Source organism: Rhinolophus sinicus, linkage group LG11 (genome assembly GCF_036562045.2).
Source record: "Rhinolophus sinicus isolate RSC01 linkage group LG11, ASM3656204v1, whole genome shotgun sequence".
Classification (NCBI taxonomy): Eukaryota; Metazoa; Chordata; class Mammalia; order Chiroptera; family Rhinolophidae; genus Rhinolophus; species Rhinolophus sinicus.
This window is the reverse complement of record NC_133760.1, coordinates 3,916,995-3,933,324: the sequence shown is the minus strand read 5'-3', so window position 1 is coordinate 3,933,324 and position 16,330 is coordinate 3,916,995. Positions and strand designations below refer to the sequence as shown.

The 16,330-nt window shown below is 48.5% G+C and overlaps 1 protein-coding gene across 1 annotated transcript; it reads right to left on the bottom strand.

Moving 5' to 3' along the window:
* Nucleotides 1–5,706: 5,706 nt before the first annotated feature.
* On the bottom strand, nt 5,707–15,718 carry ZNF135 (zinc finger protein 135). Its single transcript, XM_074315512.1, is given in 7 exon segments — nt 5,707–8,681; nt 8,684–8,740; nt 11,248–11,316; nt 11,319–11,342; nt 12,042–12,168; nt 13,779–13,862; nt 15,276–15,718. Coding segments are annotated over 6 exon segments (1,995 nt in total). The 5' UTR covers nt 13,836–13,862; nt 15,276–15,718; the 3' UTR covers nt 5,707–7,020.
* Between the last annotated feature and the right edge of the window lie 612 nt (nt 15,719–16,330).

The following is a 16,330-nucleotide window of genomic DNA, read 5'->3' as shown; positions in this document are numbered from 1 at the left end:
GGGCTTACCCCATGGAGGGGGATTCGTCCCAGTGGGCTCTGGTGCCTGTTGAGATTGTCCTTTGGGTGTGCCACTTGTGGGGTAATTGGGTGGTGCTCTGCTATGGTCTGAAGCCAATCTCCAAGTACAAGTTCTGACAATTAGGTTCGCGAACTCATCCTAGAAAAAGTGCTACATACCTCATTGCTGAATATCACCATAATCATCTTTGAAGTACTCCCCTTGGGAAGCTATGCACTGATTCCACCCCCTAGTCCACCCTTCAAAGCAATTTTGGAACTCTTTTTTCTGGAATGGCCATCAGAGCTGTCGTCATATTACCCCTGGTGTCCTGAATGTCATCAAAATGTCTTCCTTTCAATATTTCCTTTATCTTTGGGTAAAGAAAGAAGTCATTGGGGGCCAGATCAGGTGAGTAGGGAGCGTATTCCAACACAGTTATTTGTTTACTGGCTGAAAACTCCCTCACAGACAGTGCGTGTGATCTGGTGCATTGTCATAATGCAAGAGCTATGAATTGTTGGCAAAAAGTTCAGGTCATCTAACTGTTTCATGCAATCTTTTCAGCACTTTCAGAGAGTAAACTTGGTTATCTGTTTGTCCAGTTGGTACAAATTTATAATGAATAATCCCTCAGATATCAAGAAAGGTGAGCAACATCATTTTGACTTGATTTGGACTGATGGAACTTTTTTGGTCATGGAGAATTGATTGACTTCCATTGTGCACTTTGACACTTTGTTTCAGGGTCATATTGGCACATCCATGTTTCATCACGAGTGATAACATGGCCCAAAACATTGTCTTACCTCTCCAAAAGGTCTTGGCAAACTTTGACTCTCTTTTGCTTGTGTTCATTGGTGAGCTCCTTCAGGACCATTATTGCACACACCTTTCTGATGTCAAGATTTTCAGTTAAGATTTTCCTGTTTCTCTCTGTTTACTTGGTCTGCTATGATTCTCACAGTGATGATTTTGACATACAATTCGACAAATTTTTGCAATGTTTTTGTCAGTTCTGCTCATTACTGGCCACCCTGACCTCTGCTCATCAGTGACACGTTCTCTCCCCTCAGAAAAACATTGAATACATTTGTACACTGCCATTTTCTTCATGGCAATATCCCCATAAACTTGGACTAACATGTCCCTGATTTCACTTCCACTCTTGCTAAGTTTAACAAGAAATTTGTTCATTGCTTTAATTCAAGCTCAGACATTCTCACGATGGCACACAGAAAGATGCAACAACAATAATGAATGCCACTCAGCAAGACACTGCCACAGATCAACATGAACAGTAAGACACTGATATACAAGGTTATGAAACCTCACTGAGTTTGTACAGTGCAGCCAATGTTAAGTGCACGATGGCAAGTTTGCAAATTTAATTGAATTGTCAGATCTCGTATGTTGGTTCTGGGGCATTTTGGGAGAGGTTCCAGTGCAGGCCCAAGTCAGCCATTGCCTGTGACCGGCCAGGGAGTACCTGGTAGGAGATGCAAAGTAATACATGGCTAGTCATTGCCTGTGGTGTACTTGGAGGCATGTGAGAGAGGCCACACTGGGACCCAAGGATGGCTGCCACCAGTAATGGGTCTGGGGTAGCTCCTCAAAAAGCCAGGACATTCCCATCCCTGCTGCCACCTGCTGGCTCCATAAGGTTCATCTGCTGATAAAGCCGCCTGTGGTATGGAGATAGGTGTGTTGGAATCTCAGTGTCTCCTGGGTGGAGTGAGTGGAACTCACCACACCAATTGAGATTCAGATTTGACCATGGGCAGGGGGAGGACTTACCATAGGATAGATGGCACCCGCCTGCTGGCTGCTCTTATGGAAGACTCCACACAGGGTAAATGGCAACTATCTTCCAGCCTTCACCTGAAGCGACACATCTCAGTCTGTCTCCTGTATGTCTCCAATGCCCACCACCCCCAAGTCACTGTCCCTCCACTGGAGCCCAGAGTGAGTGCCTGCGAGCAAGTCTGTGCAGGCCCTTTAAGAGGATGTCTGAGTTTCCTGCCGTCTTCCGTTCCTCCGGAGATAGTCAGAATCCTCACTATTTTTCACAGCCAGATGTTGTGGAGGCTCCTCTTCCCAGCATCAATACTCCAGGCTGGGGAGGCCAGTGTGGAGATGGGGTCCCTTACTCCTCTCTGAGGAACCTCTGTGGCTGAGATATCCCTCCAATTTTCATCTGCCACACAGAGGCTTGGGGCTGGCCTGTTTCGTGTCTTCGCCCTTCCTACCAGTCTCGGCATGGCTTCTATTTTATGTCCTTAGTTATGAAATTTCTCTTCAGCTAGACTTGAGATGGTTCTCCAGGTTGATTGTTCTAGAATTTAGTTGTAATTTCGATGTGTTCACAGGATGAAGTTAAGCACAGCATTTATCTACTCTGCCATCTTGGATCCTTATGTGACATTTATTTTTATTTCATCACGGGAGGTGTATTTGTGAATATGGCATCTTTGAAATCTGGCACTGAAGAGGATAGGCCTGCAGAGGCCCCCAGACTGCTGCCTGGCTTTCTCGTAGGTGTAGTCTGCTGCTCTTTGTGAATGTGGCCAGATTCTGTTATAATGGTGTACAACTTCCAGAAGGAAGGGCTCCTAGGTGATGTCGATGCTGTGGTACTGCCCAGTGTTCTCTCCATGGAGAGGCAGCCTTACCACAGATCCTTCAGGAAATGGTAGAAACCTCTAGGTGTCCATCATCGCCAACTGTGGAAGAGGTTCGTGTGAGCATGATTCTCCTATACTCCCCAAATTCTCAAACACAGGCTTCCTGGATTCTGCTTAGCAGTTGCCCATGCTCTTCTGGAGGTAGGCATGCCCCCCAATGAGAGAGTCTGAGAATTATAGTGAGAAAAAGCTGTCTCAGTGCAGTCTAGATGAGCCTGAACAACCCCCAGAACTCCTCACTCGCAGGTGTTGCCCTCCCTCCCTCTGTAGGAAGTGGCACCCCAACTGCAGAGCCTTCTGGAAGTAGTACAAAGTTGTAGGTGTCTGAGTTTGCCACATAGTGGACATTAGTGTAACCATGATTATAATTCCCATAATTCTCAAATCCAGGGAATCGGGGGAACTGCCAACATAGCCCTTCCAGAGGTGGGGACGCTCACCCAATGGTAGCGTCTGGGTAATACAGTGATTTTAAGCCGTCTGAGTGTGACCTAGGCTAGGCAGCAGGGCCTGGACAACCACTCCCAGAGTCTTTATTCCTAGTGACTCCGAATTTCTGGAGCCAATAACTGAGTCTCTCCATAAAGTGGAGCACCCATACCCATGCAATCTTGTGGGAGTAGTACAAAGTTCTAGGTGTCCAACTGACCACCTTGTAGACAAGATTAGTGTAATGGTGATTCCTTATAAATCCCAGAATTCTTATCCTCAAGTCTCCTGGACTTTATGGAGCTGTTGATGACACTGTTTTAGGGCAGGACAACCACTGAATGGTGTCTCTGGGAATTACAATGAGTTAAAACTGTCTCAGTGCGCCTAGCCTGGCTGGAGAGCCTGGACAAGTCCAGAAAACCCCGTCCACAGCACAGGACCCGTCATGCTCACCCACACAGTGCACACCCACACTGCCATGCCTTCTAGGAAATGTAGTCTGGGTAAATAGTGAAAACCCTCACACCTCCGATATCAACACATTAATTTGATGACCTCTAGAATATATGTAAAATAGTTTCAGAATTGCTTTTCTCAAACTATTATACTACGAAAAAGAAACCAACTGTAAAGATTTCAGGATTCGTTGTCCATTCCCTAACCACTGTCACCCTGCCCAAGACATGGTAAAGTCACAATTGGGTGATTTGTTGAACAAATTCATAGACAGAAGTTCCACTCAAGTCTCAAGGGAAGCTAGGCTGGCTCAGGCATTAGTGGCAGAGAGTCTGTAATGAGGGTCTCAACCCCCATGCAAAGATGAAGGGACATGGAACACTGAGAGAAACAGAGCAAATGAGGTGCACAGGTGGCCCGGGTCTCTCCAATGGAGTTGGGAGGGCTGGAAAGTGTACAGACCATTGGGTGCTGAGCCAGGATATCTTACAAAAGGCTGTAAGATATCTGGAAGTGACACTAAGAATGGTGGAGTTCATCGGATAGGACAAAGTAAATCACATACGTGGAAGCCTGCCAAGACAGGAGTACATGTCAATGGGAAAATATCCATGAGTACCCTCAGCAACACACTGAATTGCATACCCTCATCCACAAATCCATATATTGAAGCTCTAACTCCCAATGTGACTGGTGTAGATAGGACCTTCCTAGAGGTAATTAAGGTTAAATGAGGGCATATGGGTGGGGGCCTAATCCCACAGGGGGACTGAGAGTTTATCCTTCACCTTCAGTCCACCAATAGTGGAAGACCTGAAATCAAGAAGCAGACAAATGATTGCTGTGTGTGCTAGTCTCTGAGAAGTGTTCCCTAAGAAGGGTCCATGGGTCAGGGAATGAGAGGATGTATGAGCATCACGCAGTTGACAGGTGGAGGGTCTCAAAGCAGCAGAAAAGGCCTTTCTACAGGCGCTGAGAAGGGTGACACATTATGTCCCTGTACCATAGAGGAGAGTCATCTTTATCACCTCCACCCGAAAGATTTGGACGCCTTCATTGGAGTGCAGTTCCCAAGAGTCTGCATTTATAATCAATATCCTGGTGATTGTTACAAAAAGCATGAATCCTATTGTGAGACACAGAGATGTGGGGCAGAACGAGACTGAAACGTGGGCAGAAGCCCCATCTTACAGGACCTTGTCTGCCAGTCAGAGTTTTTAATTCATCTAACGAATGGTAGGAACCAATGGAGGTTATGAGGCAAGAGTGACCCAATTGTATTTGTCTTAAAAAAGATTCTCTCCAGGCAGCTGCATGGCTCAGTTAGTTAGAGCTAGAGCTCTGAACAACAGGGTTGCCAGTTCGATTCTCACATGGGCGAGCGATCTGCACCCTCCACAACATAGACTGAAGATAATGAGCTGCCGCTGAGCTTCCAGAGGGGCAGCCGGATGCTCAGTTGGTTAGAGCGCGAGCTCTCAACAAGGTTGCTGGTTCAATTCCGACATGGGATGGTGGGCTGTGCCCCCTGCAACTAAAGACTGAAACGGCAACTGGACTTGAAGCTGAGCTGCGCACTAACTAGATTGAAGGACAACTTGGAGCTGAAGGACCCTACAGAAACACACTGTTCCCCAATATTCCCCAATAAAATAAAATAAAATAATTATCTCCCAGAGTGTATTAGTTATTATTGCTGTGTGGCAAAAGTCAAGGGTGGCAAGTCACCATTTAAGGGTTGTAGTTGTCAGGGAGACTGCTTTTAGTGGATTTAGGGTTCACTTAAATACTATGGACCTTCAAATTAAATTATATAAAAACAAAAGCTTTTTAAACACCAGTATGAAAAATCAATGAAAAAATGGTTCAAGAGAAAATCAACTTGTACATTTTTCAAAGGGATAAACCTTGCAAAACAAGGTTCCGACGTTTGAATGCTACTGCTCATGAGATAGTGGCTTAACCTGAAAAATCTTCCCTCTTTTCGTGAAATGGCATCATCTGCGTTTCTAATGCCTGTGAGTCCTATAAATAAATTTATAGCAAGAACAGAGCAGCAAAAGCCATCTGAAAATCTGCAAGGCTACATGGAGCTTACATTTCAAGTCTTCCTATACAGATCTTTTCAACCCTGTTGCATATAAGGATTAATTTATTGCAAATAATGCAGACAATGGATTTAAAAATCTGTTTAGAGTACAATGACACTTTGTCATATGGAGTTCAAATCTGTGAGACCGGTTGCCTTCTACTTTAACCAACAATTTACACACCGATCAGAAAACTTCATACTGAGACAGTTGAGTATGCATGGTGCTTCCATACAGATGCCACTCTCATGTCTGAAACACTCTGCCATAGTGTTTTTAGGGACTATCAGAGTCAATCTGCGCCATTCATAAGCACCCCCCTGCCCCCCAAAATGTAGTGTGCAATACTGATAAATCCAGATTGCATTTGGTTCTTATATATGAAAGGCATTTGTTGGGTACCTCACCACGTTGAAAATGTCTGGTTTGGAATTTGGTGAATCCTTGGAGAGAAGCCACAGCAAAACCCACTATATTTTCCCTTTTTTGGGTTCTACAGTGTTAGTGAGCACTCAAGTTTAAAGGTCCTCAACGTGGCTCATCTCCACATTTACCCAATGTTTGGATGATCTGAGCAGTCTACTGTGTGTGAAGGCGTGTGTATAAATAGGTCAGTGATCTTGCTTTGTTTTTTCTCTACTTTTACTTTTATTAGCATTTATTTTATGTTGAATTTACTCCCAGGCCTTAAGTTTTTGTTTCTTCAGTTTCTTCTGGGAGATCTTTTTCTTCTGAGCAACCTCCTCTTCTGGTTTAGGAACAATTTGTTCTTTTTCAGTTAGGATCATCTCAATGTTACAGGGAGAGCTCATGTATGGGTTAATCCACCTGTGCTCTCTGTAAGTTCTCCGCTGCATCTTGGAAGTTTTGTTCACTTGGATGTGCTCAGTAACCAGAGAGTCTATATTTAAACCCTTAAGTTCAGCATTACTCTCTGCATTTTTGAGCATGTGCAGTAAAAATTCTGCACTCTTTTTGGGCCAACGCCCTGTGTCCAACCCCACTGTTTGGCCTGGGCACACCTCCCAACTCCACCATTGTAACGACGGAATGGCACACACTGCTTTCATAACGTGACATCCTTTAAAAACTTCGTGGCTTTTCGGATATGCATACTCTTGATGGCCTGGGCAGTTTCATGAGTGTTCTTAAAATGAACCTGTAGATTTGAACCTCTTGATTTACATGATTTTGTGGGGTTCTCTGGGTCAAGTGAATAGTGAACCATTTTCAGAGGTCACCTCAGGCCGCTTTTGGAAAGAGCTGTGTTCTTGCTCTTGAGTATGATTGGGTCAAGTGTAGTAAGAGATGAACTATGGCTTAAGGCTTCCCATGTCCCAGCTTGTGTGTAAGTGCATCTACACAGTATGAGTTCTCTGGTGCTTGGTCAGGGAGGAGCTGTGTGTGAAGGCCTTCCCACAGTCACTGCACTTGTATGGCTTCTCTCCCGTGTGGATCCGCCGGTGCTGAGTCAGGTGAGTGCTCTGCCTGAAGGATTTCCCACAATCCTGGCATTCATAGGGCTTTTCTCCAGTGTGTGTCCTCTCATGCTGGCTTAGTGATGAGCTGTGACTGAAGGATTTCCCACACTCATTGCACCCATAGGGCTTTTCTTTGGTGTGGATTCTCTGGTGTTCTATGAGTAGGGAGCTCTGGCTGAAAGCTCGGCCACACTCATTACACTCATAGGGCTTCTCTCCTGTGTGGACCCTCTGATGCTGAATGAGTGGAGCAAGCTGGCTGAAAGCCCTGCCACATTCGTTACACTCATAGGGCTTCTCCCCAGTGTGGATTCGCTGGTGTTTGGTTAGGGATGAGCTGTGGCTGAAGGCCTTCCCACAGTCACTGCATTCGTAGGGTTTTTCCCCTGTGTGGATCCTCTGATGTTGAGTGAGGTGGGTGCTCTGCCGGAAGGCCTTCCCGCATTGATTGCATTCGTAGGGCTTTTCCCCGGTGTGTGTTCGCTCGTGCTGGCTGAGTGATGAGCTGTGGCTGAAGGTTTTCCCACATTCATTGCACCCATAGGGCTTCTCGCCAGTGTGAATTCTACGATGCTCAGTTAGCAGTGTGCTCTGGCTGAAGGCTTTCCCACATTCATTGCACTCATAGGGCTTCTCTCCCGTGTGTGTCCTCTGATGCTGAATTAGTGGTGTGATCTGGGTGAAAGCTTTTCCACACTCATGACACTCATAAGGCTTCTCCCCAGTGTGGATTCGCTGGTGCTTTGTCAATGACGAGCTGTGGCTGAAAGTCTTGCCACAGTCTCCACACTCATAGGGCTTCTCCCCCGTGTGGATTCGCAGGTGCTGGGTCAGATGGATACTTTGCCGGAAGGCTTTCCCACATTCACTGCACTCATAGGGCTTTTCGCCTGTGTGAGTCCGCTCATGTTGGCTGAAGGAGGACCTAAAACTAAAGGATTTCCCACATTCACTGCACTCGTAGGGCTTCTCACCTGTGTGAATTCTCTGGTGCTGGATCAGTGGCGCAATTTGGTTGAAGGTCCTCCCACACTGCATGCACTTATAGGGTTTCTCACCAGTGTGGATTCTCTGATGTTTGGTAAGTGCTGAGCTGTTTTGGAAGCCTTTTCTGCATTCATGACATTTGTAAGGTCTCTCTCCTGTGTGTGTTCGTAAGTGTTCGATGAGTGCCGAGCTGTGACTAAAGGCCTTCCCACATTCTTGACATGTGTAGGGTTTCTCTTTTGCACAGGTTTTCGGTTGCACATTTAATTTTGAGTCTGGATTCTTCCTCTTTCTATGTGTTCCCCACATGTGGGAGCCTCGTATTTCACGAGTCACAGGTACAGTTGGGAGATCTGGTCTCAGATGTGAGTTTTCCCCAAACCCATTCTCTGGCTGCTGCTTCTGAACAGATGTCCTCACAGGTGTGAAGGCCACCTGCAGCACACGGCCATCAAGGTTCTCATGACTCTGTTCCCAGGGGCCCGCAGTATCTTCACCCTTAGAACACCACAGACTATTCCATAGGAAGCTTCCTACCAGGACACTGTTGAATGTTCACAGATGTCTTGCTTTGGAGGTGACAGTTTGGGTTTGGATGTAGTTTCCAAGTCTGAAAGAACAAAAATGGTAATGCCCCTTAGTCCCCTTTCCAGAGAAAAAGTTTGTGGTGGGTGAAAGAATAAAACTGAGTTTCACAAGGTTTAAAACACGAGTAGCCTTGACTGTGTAACAATATGGTTTCTGCAAATGAGGGAAGGGTCAGGAGAGGAAGGGAACTTCTAAGAACAGGGGAGGGGATTTGGCATAAGGACACGAATGGAGCTGACAAGGGGGGTACGGAAAATGTGGGTGGGAGAAGATGCTGAGGGGAGAGTTGGCCTTCAGCAAAATGTGAACATATGCCCAGACTTGGAAGGAGCAGAGCGATGGCCAGGCCCCGGCTAATGCAGCCTCCACTATGCCAGTTGGTGAGAGAAGCCACTATGTCAGAAGGAGCACTCAGCCCTCCTGTGGCTCAGACCCAGCCTCTTCCTGGCAGCCTGTCAATATTGTACCTCCTCACCTCAGATGTAAAGAAACCCATCAACTGGGAATTGATGAAGTGTCCTTCACTAGGAAGATGAATAAATGACTGTGGTGGTTTAGAGCACCTTGATCTGCTTTATTCTGTCCCCTTAATTGGGAAACCCCTATGGGTAGCAGCTTCTTTCCACCTTAGTCACCATGTACCCCCACCCACAACAGCGGGCAACAGACATGCTGAATGAACACATGGAGTCCCTCCCTGCTTCCTGGAAGGACGGCCTTCCCACCCTAGTACCCATCCCTCTCCTCAGAGGCAGAGACTCTGCTGCCACCCCCACTCAGCACTGGAATGTACTCTTGTGGGCACCTTTCACATTTATATTACATCTTAGTGAAATGGTAAGGGCACAAAAAAGGAGTCAAGCTGGGTGCAGTGGGCAGAATAGTGGCTCCCAAAGATGTTTACATCCTAAACTCCGGAACCTGGGAGTATGCTGTTACCTTACATGTCAAGGAGGAATTAAGGTTGCTAATCTTTTTTTTTTCCCCCTTCCCCACCCCCCAACTCCGAGTCATGCCACTGTTTCTAAATCTAGTTGTGGAGGATGCAGCTCACTGACCCATGTTGGTATTATGATCATTGTGCTCTACCCAGCTGAGCCAGTTGGCTGCTGGCCGATGGCTGGCTACTTCCGCATCTCTCGCCAGCTGCCAGCTGCTCAGGGCAGCACCCGGCAGCATACAGAAGAACACAGCAGCTTACGCTGGCCGCAGGGTGCTCACGGCAGCCCAGCTCCAAGGAGAGCCGTTATTCACAATCTTAGCTGTAGAGGGCGCAGCTCAGTGGCCCATGTGGAAATCCAACTGGCAACCTCGGTGTTAGGAGCACAGTGCTGAGTCACCTGAGTCACCCGGCCACCGTGGTTGCGAATCTTTTGATGTCAGCTGACTATCTGAGATTACCGTGGCTTATCCAAGTGACCCCATGTAACCACAGGGTTCTTAAACGTGAGAGACCAGAGTGTCACAGTGTGCGATGATTTGACCAACCATGCTAACACTGAAGATTGACAAGGCCATAAGTACAGGAAATGTGACAGCATCTACAGACTAGACAATGGAAGAAAATGGATTCTGCCAGACACTCCAGAAGGAACGCTGTCCTGATGACACCTTGAACATAGTCCTGTGAGACACATTTGGACTTTTGACCTGTAGAACTGTAAAATAATATGTGTTGCTTTACGTCACTACATTTATGGTAATTTGTTACAACAGCAATAGGAAGCTAACGTGCTGGGTGAAAGCCAGTTATTATTTGAGGCTGGAGAGACCCTGCTGTGACCCCTTCCACATACTGGTGATCCTTCCTGGGCCCTGGCAATGGGCCACTGCTTGAACAGGGTCAGGGCCTGACACCAGTAGGAAACTGCCTGCCAGAGGGCCAAGACGCCACCACTTCCTAGAGAGCTGCCTACCTGTCTAAGGAGATGGACAGGAGGTATGAAGAGCAGAACCACCCGGCCCATGTGTAGTTACATGGAAGAGCCCATCCTAGATTTACTACTCACAGATGCAAGAGTCATAAGTGATTCTCTGGTTTAAAGCACTGAGGCTGGAGTGTTACATAGCAAGAGCCCTTGCATCATCAAAGTGCCCTTGCACATGCTGTTTCCTCCGCCTGGAATCCTGTTCTCCCAGATTGTTTCAAGGCAGCACTGTTCTCATTGTTCAGGCTTCAGCTCCCATGTCCCCTTGAAGCGGTGAGCCCTCATCCCTCTGCTTAAGTCTTTCCCCCAATTGTAGTCTTTACCTTATCACCAGCTTTCATTTCCTCATAATCAGGAAACATCTCATTCACTGTTATTGTTATTACTTTACCTATTGTTGTGTGCCCTTCTCCCTCAACAAGAACGTAAACTCAGCAAAGACAAAAGTCCGGTCTCATACACAGCAAAACAGTGCTTGGTGAATGCTCACTAAAAGACTGAGTAGTCAGTTTATTCCTGAAGAATCTGAGAGCAGACACAGAGAGAGAGAAAGACCTGGGAGGTAAGTGGGCTCCTCCCAGCTCTGTATCTCTCATCTCACCTGGGCACACACCTTGGGGAACTCCCTCGTCCACCGCCCATGGCTCTGCCTCCAGCTTCAGCAGGGAGAGACGGCTGGCTTCGGGAGCCAGTGTCCTGCTCTGGGGAGACCCAGGGAGTGAGTATTTGTGTGCAGCACCCTTCCCAACCCTCTGCCCACTCCACCTTCAGTCTCTCAGGTCCAAAGTGGCTTGGGACCCGGAGAGGTCACAGTCATAACAGCCTCCAATATTCCTCCCTCACTCTTAGTTGCTGACCTCATCCCTGGTTCTGGGGTGGACATGTGACCCAGGTCTGGCCAGTCAGAGCTCTGCTTCTTCCCCTGCTCACTGGCAACAATGAGCCGTGTGAAGGGGACCGGGTGGCCAAAAGGAGACAACCCCGGCACCTTTCATTGGCGCCCAGGACACAGACCCTGTCTTTTCTGCTGGTCTCAGACCCTGGCAGCTGTCTTGTCACCTTCAGAGGGGCCCATCTGGACTGATGGCAGAAAGAGGTGCAGAGTGAGGACAGAGGGGCCTCCTGACCTCTCCACAGGTAGATCAGGTCCAGCCTGGGGTTTTGCAGTCACGGGACCCCGTATGTCTCTCTACCACACGGTATCCTGCTGCTGGCATTTTCAGGTGGGACCTGCTACGTGTAGGCCAAACATCCTAATTGACAACCCACAACCAAAACAGCCTGGTCCCTAAAGCCAAAGACACACCCAAAGTATTTGCTTTTAAAGCCTAGACCTACCCCCACTTTAACTCAAAAGAATTAGAATCCATGGTGGGGCCACAGGTGATGCCTTACCTACAGACACAAGGAGCCCAAAGGTCTCCAGCATCACATTGCGGTACAGGGTCCTCTGGGCGGGCTCCAACTGCCCCCACTCCTCCTGGGTGAAGTCTACGACCACGTCCTCAAAGGTCACTTGCTCCTGAAATATCACATATGAGTGTCCTCAGTCAGCCCAACCCTGGCACTGTCCGCGGTGGGAGCAGCTGGTGAACAAGGACAAGGCCAACCTGGGTAGGAGGGGGTTCTCTCAAGTCTGGGATTTTGGTTGGGTTTTTCTGTGGAGCTGGGGTCCTGCTGGAAGGGGGTTCTTAGGACATAAGAGGACACACCCATCTTCAAGCAACTTACCTGCAGAAAAGTCTCAAAATAAGAAATGCTGCTGAGGACTCAACGAGACAGGGGAGAACAATCCTGGGCGTTTGGGGTTCACTAGGATTCATACCTTCGTGGAGGGACCCTTGGAGTGGCAGCTGTGTATGGGCAGTAGGGGAAGGGGGCATCTGGAAAACTGTCAGGTTAGATTCCTGCCTTACCCTTGTGGCCAAAGTAACACCTGATGCGTCCAAGATACCGTGTTTTCCCGAAAATAAGACCTAGCCGGACAATCAGTTCTAATGCATCTTTTGGAGCAAAGATTAATAATAAGAACCGGTCTTATTTTACTACAAAATAAGACCGAGTCTTATATAATACCAGGTATAATATAATATTATATGATGTAATATAATATAATACAATACAATACCAGCTCTTATATTAATTTTTCTCCAAAAGATGCATTAGAGCTGATGGTCCTGCTAGGTCTTATTTTGGGGGAAACAGGGTATGGGCCCAATGAATGAAACAAAGCCTTTGAAACACAGATTTTAAAAAAGAATCTTGGGGCAGAGATGATCTTTCTAATCATGACACCAAACTCAGATGCTCCCCTCCACTGTATTATTTATCTTTTGATGCAAAGTAAATTCCCCCAAAGTTTCTGTCTTAAAACAGCATCCATTTATTATCTCGTAGTTCTGTAGGTCAGCATCTATCACAGTGTGGCTGGGTTCTCTGCTCAGGACTCATGGGACTAACGTCAAGGTGTCAGTCAGATACTGTGTTTTATCCAGAAGCACAGGGGGAAAAATCTGCTTCCAGACCGTCCCACTTAGGGCCTATGCTCATGCTGTTGCCTCTGCCTGGAACATTTTTTCTGTGGGCCTGACATCACCCCCGTGCCCCCACCCCACGCACATCTCTGCCTGTGGGCCATGTCCTCAGGAAGGTCCCCCAGTCTGTTCTAGTCAACGCCTGGTTCCCAAGCCTATCTTTTTCTGAGCTTTCTTCGCACATTTACATTCCTCATTGGAGCCTCATAGGGAGGGAGACTTCTGCTTGCCTCACCTGTTCCTGCACCTGCAAACCTGCAACGGTGCCACGACCATGACCTGGTCGTTGCTAGGTGCTCAGTACACACCTGGCAAGTAATGACGAGAGTGAGCTGGGAGTAAAGACTTAGAATCCTGAGTTGAGGATGTGCCAGACTCATCAGTGAGAGGGCTGATCAATGTCGGCTAGGGCAGCATGGGGCAGGTGGGGAGGCCAGGAGGCCCTCAGAATGTGAACTGGAGGAGGGCGTGGAGTTGGCTAAAGCACATTCCTGACAGGGGATAGAGCGACAGAAAGGATCTGAGGCCAGAATGAGCCTGGTAGGGACCCAAGGCCAGGGCCCGGGAGACCCGAGTGTGAGGGTGGAGATATACTCACCGGGGCCCCGGCATCCAGGAACCCAGCGGTCATTCCCTCCTCTCTGGACTCTTGCATGAACAGTCAGATCCTCTGCACACAGTTCTGGGGAAAAGGGATGTGAGAGACTGAGCAGGTGTCTGTGTGACCAGAGACCAAGCGTCAGAACCCCTACCTGCAGGTAGGAAAGCTGCGGCTGTCAGAGCCTGGAGCCCAACACTCAGGCCAAACCTAACAGCACTGAATTTCAGCGTGGCATTTCCTGAGCCTCTGCAGGGTACTCAGTACCATTCCAGCCACTGTTGAAAAATGACATCAGTTTTTCCTACCCCATTCCAAAGATAGGGCCCCATTCCAAACGGAGGGCCAGGGTAGGCAAGGTGCAATGATTTCTAGGGGGATGACGACTTCTGTTACTCTGGTCCTGGGAGCTGCTTGGTGTACCTCAGTTGCCCTTTCTCATGAAATGAAGCTGGTGACCCAACATGGAAATTACCAGAATTAAAGTGTGAAACGGGCTAAAAACAGAGCAGAGCAGCAGGATACACATGATGGCGCCTGTTGCTGGGATGGAAGCCACTAGCTTCAGTGAGCACCGATTTAGCGCCTAAGACATACAGACTACTTGTTCCTGGTAGTTTACAAGCTTGACCCTGGCTGATTGCCCAAAACAAAGCCCAGGCCCAAGGCAGGATGCGTTTCCCTCATCTTTGTACCTTCCCTGATGACGCTGACTATGTGCCTCCTAGTCTGCTGCATCCCGTTGTGCGCTGCTGTCTTCACTGCAGTTTCCAGGATGGGAGTTATGTTGTTCAGTGATGTATTTATGTGATTTTTATCATCTCCCCGTCTCCTCCTAGGGCTCCAGTGGGTGGAGACATGTGGGGTCTATGCAGAGGCTCTTAGGGATAGGACAGGGTCTGGCACCCAGAACATCTAAATAACGTGTTTGGTGAATTAGTAAAGGGGCCTGGATGGTGCCTGGCATGTAGCCAGTGCTCAGTAAGAGCTTAATATATAACGTGACTTTTCTGGGTCCGAGGCCACTGGAATTAATATCTTGTGCTTTTGGTGTCAGTCACATTCACTCTTTAGGGACTGAAGACCCCTCTGGAAGGTGAGGCTCCACATGACTGTGGTTGGACCTCGGTCGTCACCACCACAGACTCCCGGACGCCCCACTGAAGCAGGAGAGGGATGCAGGTCAGGCTGGCTCCAGTCTCTCTAGGGTGTCAGCCGGGTGGTTCTCCGACTGTCTCCGAGTCGGGAGATTCCGAGCCCTTCCACCAAAGCCAGAACTCCTCTTCTTCCTCAATACCTCTTGGACTCGAATACCCTGAACCAAACCCCGCCTACTCGGCCCGTTCTTACTGCCCCGAAGCGACCCGCCCTGGGCCGAAAGCAGCAAAAGAGACTCGACAGACACGCGCGGCTGGGTACAAAAGGCAGCCTGGACCCAAGGAACAACAGGATACCCTCCCAGCAACCTCCGTCCTGGACACTCCCGATGTCACTTACCCGAGGGACTAGACAAAGGCTGCGACCGCGACTGTCCCGCACTGCGCCTGCGCCAAACTACATTTCCCCGGAGGGCCATGCGTTCACTAGGGTTATCCCAGGGCTTGCTTCTGCACGGTCGGAGTCTGTCGATCCGTAGTTGCAAGGCTTGGTCAGCTGACCGGCTCAGTTTCTTCCCCGCCTTGCTTTCTCTCACCGTTAGAGGGCCGCGGAAAGTCCAAGGCCACCCTCACCGTGGGCGCTCCCAACTACATCTTTCTGAAGGCGGCGCGCGCTTCCAGTCGATTCGGTGCTCGCCCCGCTCCCGCCCGGTGCCGAGGCTGGGTGAGGATCCGAGCTTGGCCTCGCAGACCCCTGCCTGACATTGCCTCGCCTTTCCACCTGAAACCTCACACACTGCAATTCTTTGAACCTCAGAATGAAGGCCCCTTCCCCGCCCCCCGCAGCCCCCCGTTTCTGCGATTGCGCCTGCGCTGGAGGCGTCGAACTACAATTCCCAGAGGGCTACGTTAGGGATCCTTGCATAGCTGCACGGGACCGTTGGTTCATTCTCGCTGGGAGTTCAAGTCCCAATGCCAGTATTTAACGTCCTGCATGTAACTATTTGCTGCTCTTTCACATAGCATTAATTGCCTTGCGGACGTCGCACTGTCTTGGTACAGAGAGACATGAAACACAGGAGGAAAGGGCTAAAGACAGACTGAACAGAATGAAGGCATAGTTCGATTGTTCCTTTGGCTCAGTTCCAGAAGCCAGAAAAAGGACGCGTCTGGGTTAGCTAGGACACATTTCATCACCCACTCAATGAACAGAAACAGCCGTACGTGTACATAACATTTAAGTATCTATCTTTGTCGAATATAAAAAGCACATTACGACATTTATTTTTATTTCGTCCGAGGAAGATGTATTTGTGAAGGTGGCATCTTTGAAATCTGGCGCTGAAAAGGATAGACCCGCCCAGGCTCCCAGCAATGCCGCCAAGCTTTCTGGGAGGTGTTGTCCGTAGCTTTTTGTGAATGTGGCCATATCTTGAAGGTATTGGCGTCCTAAGT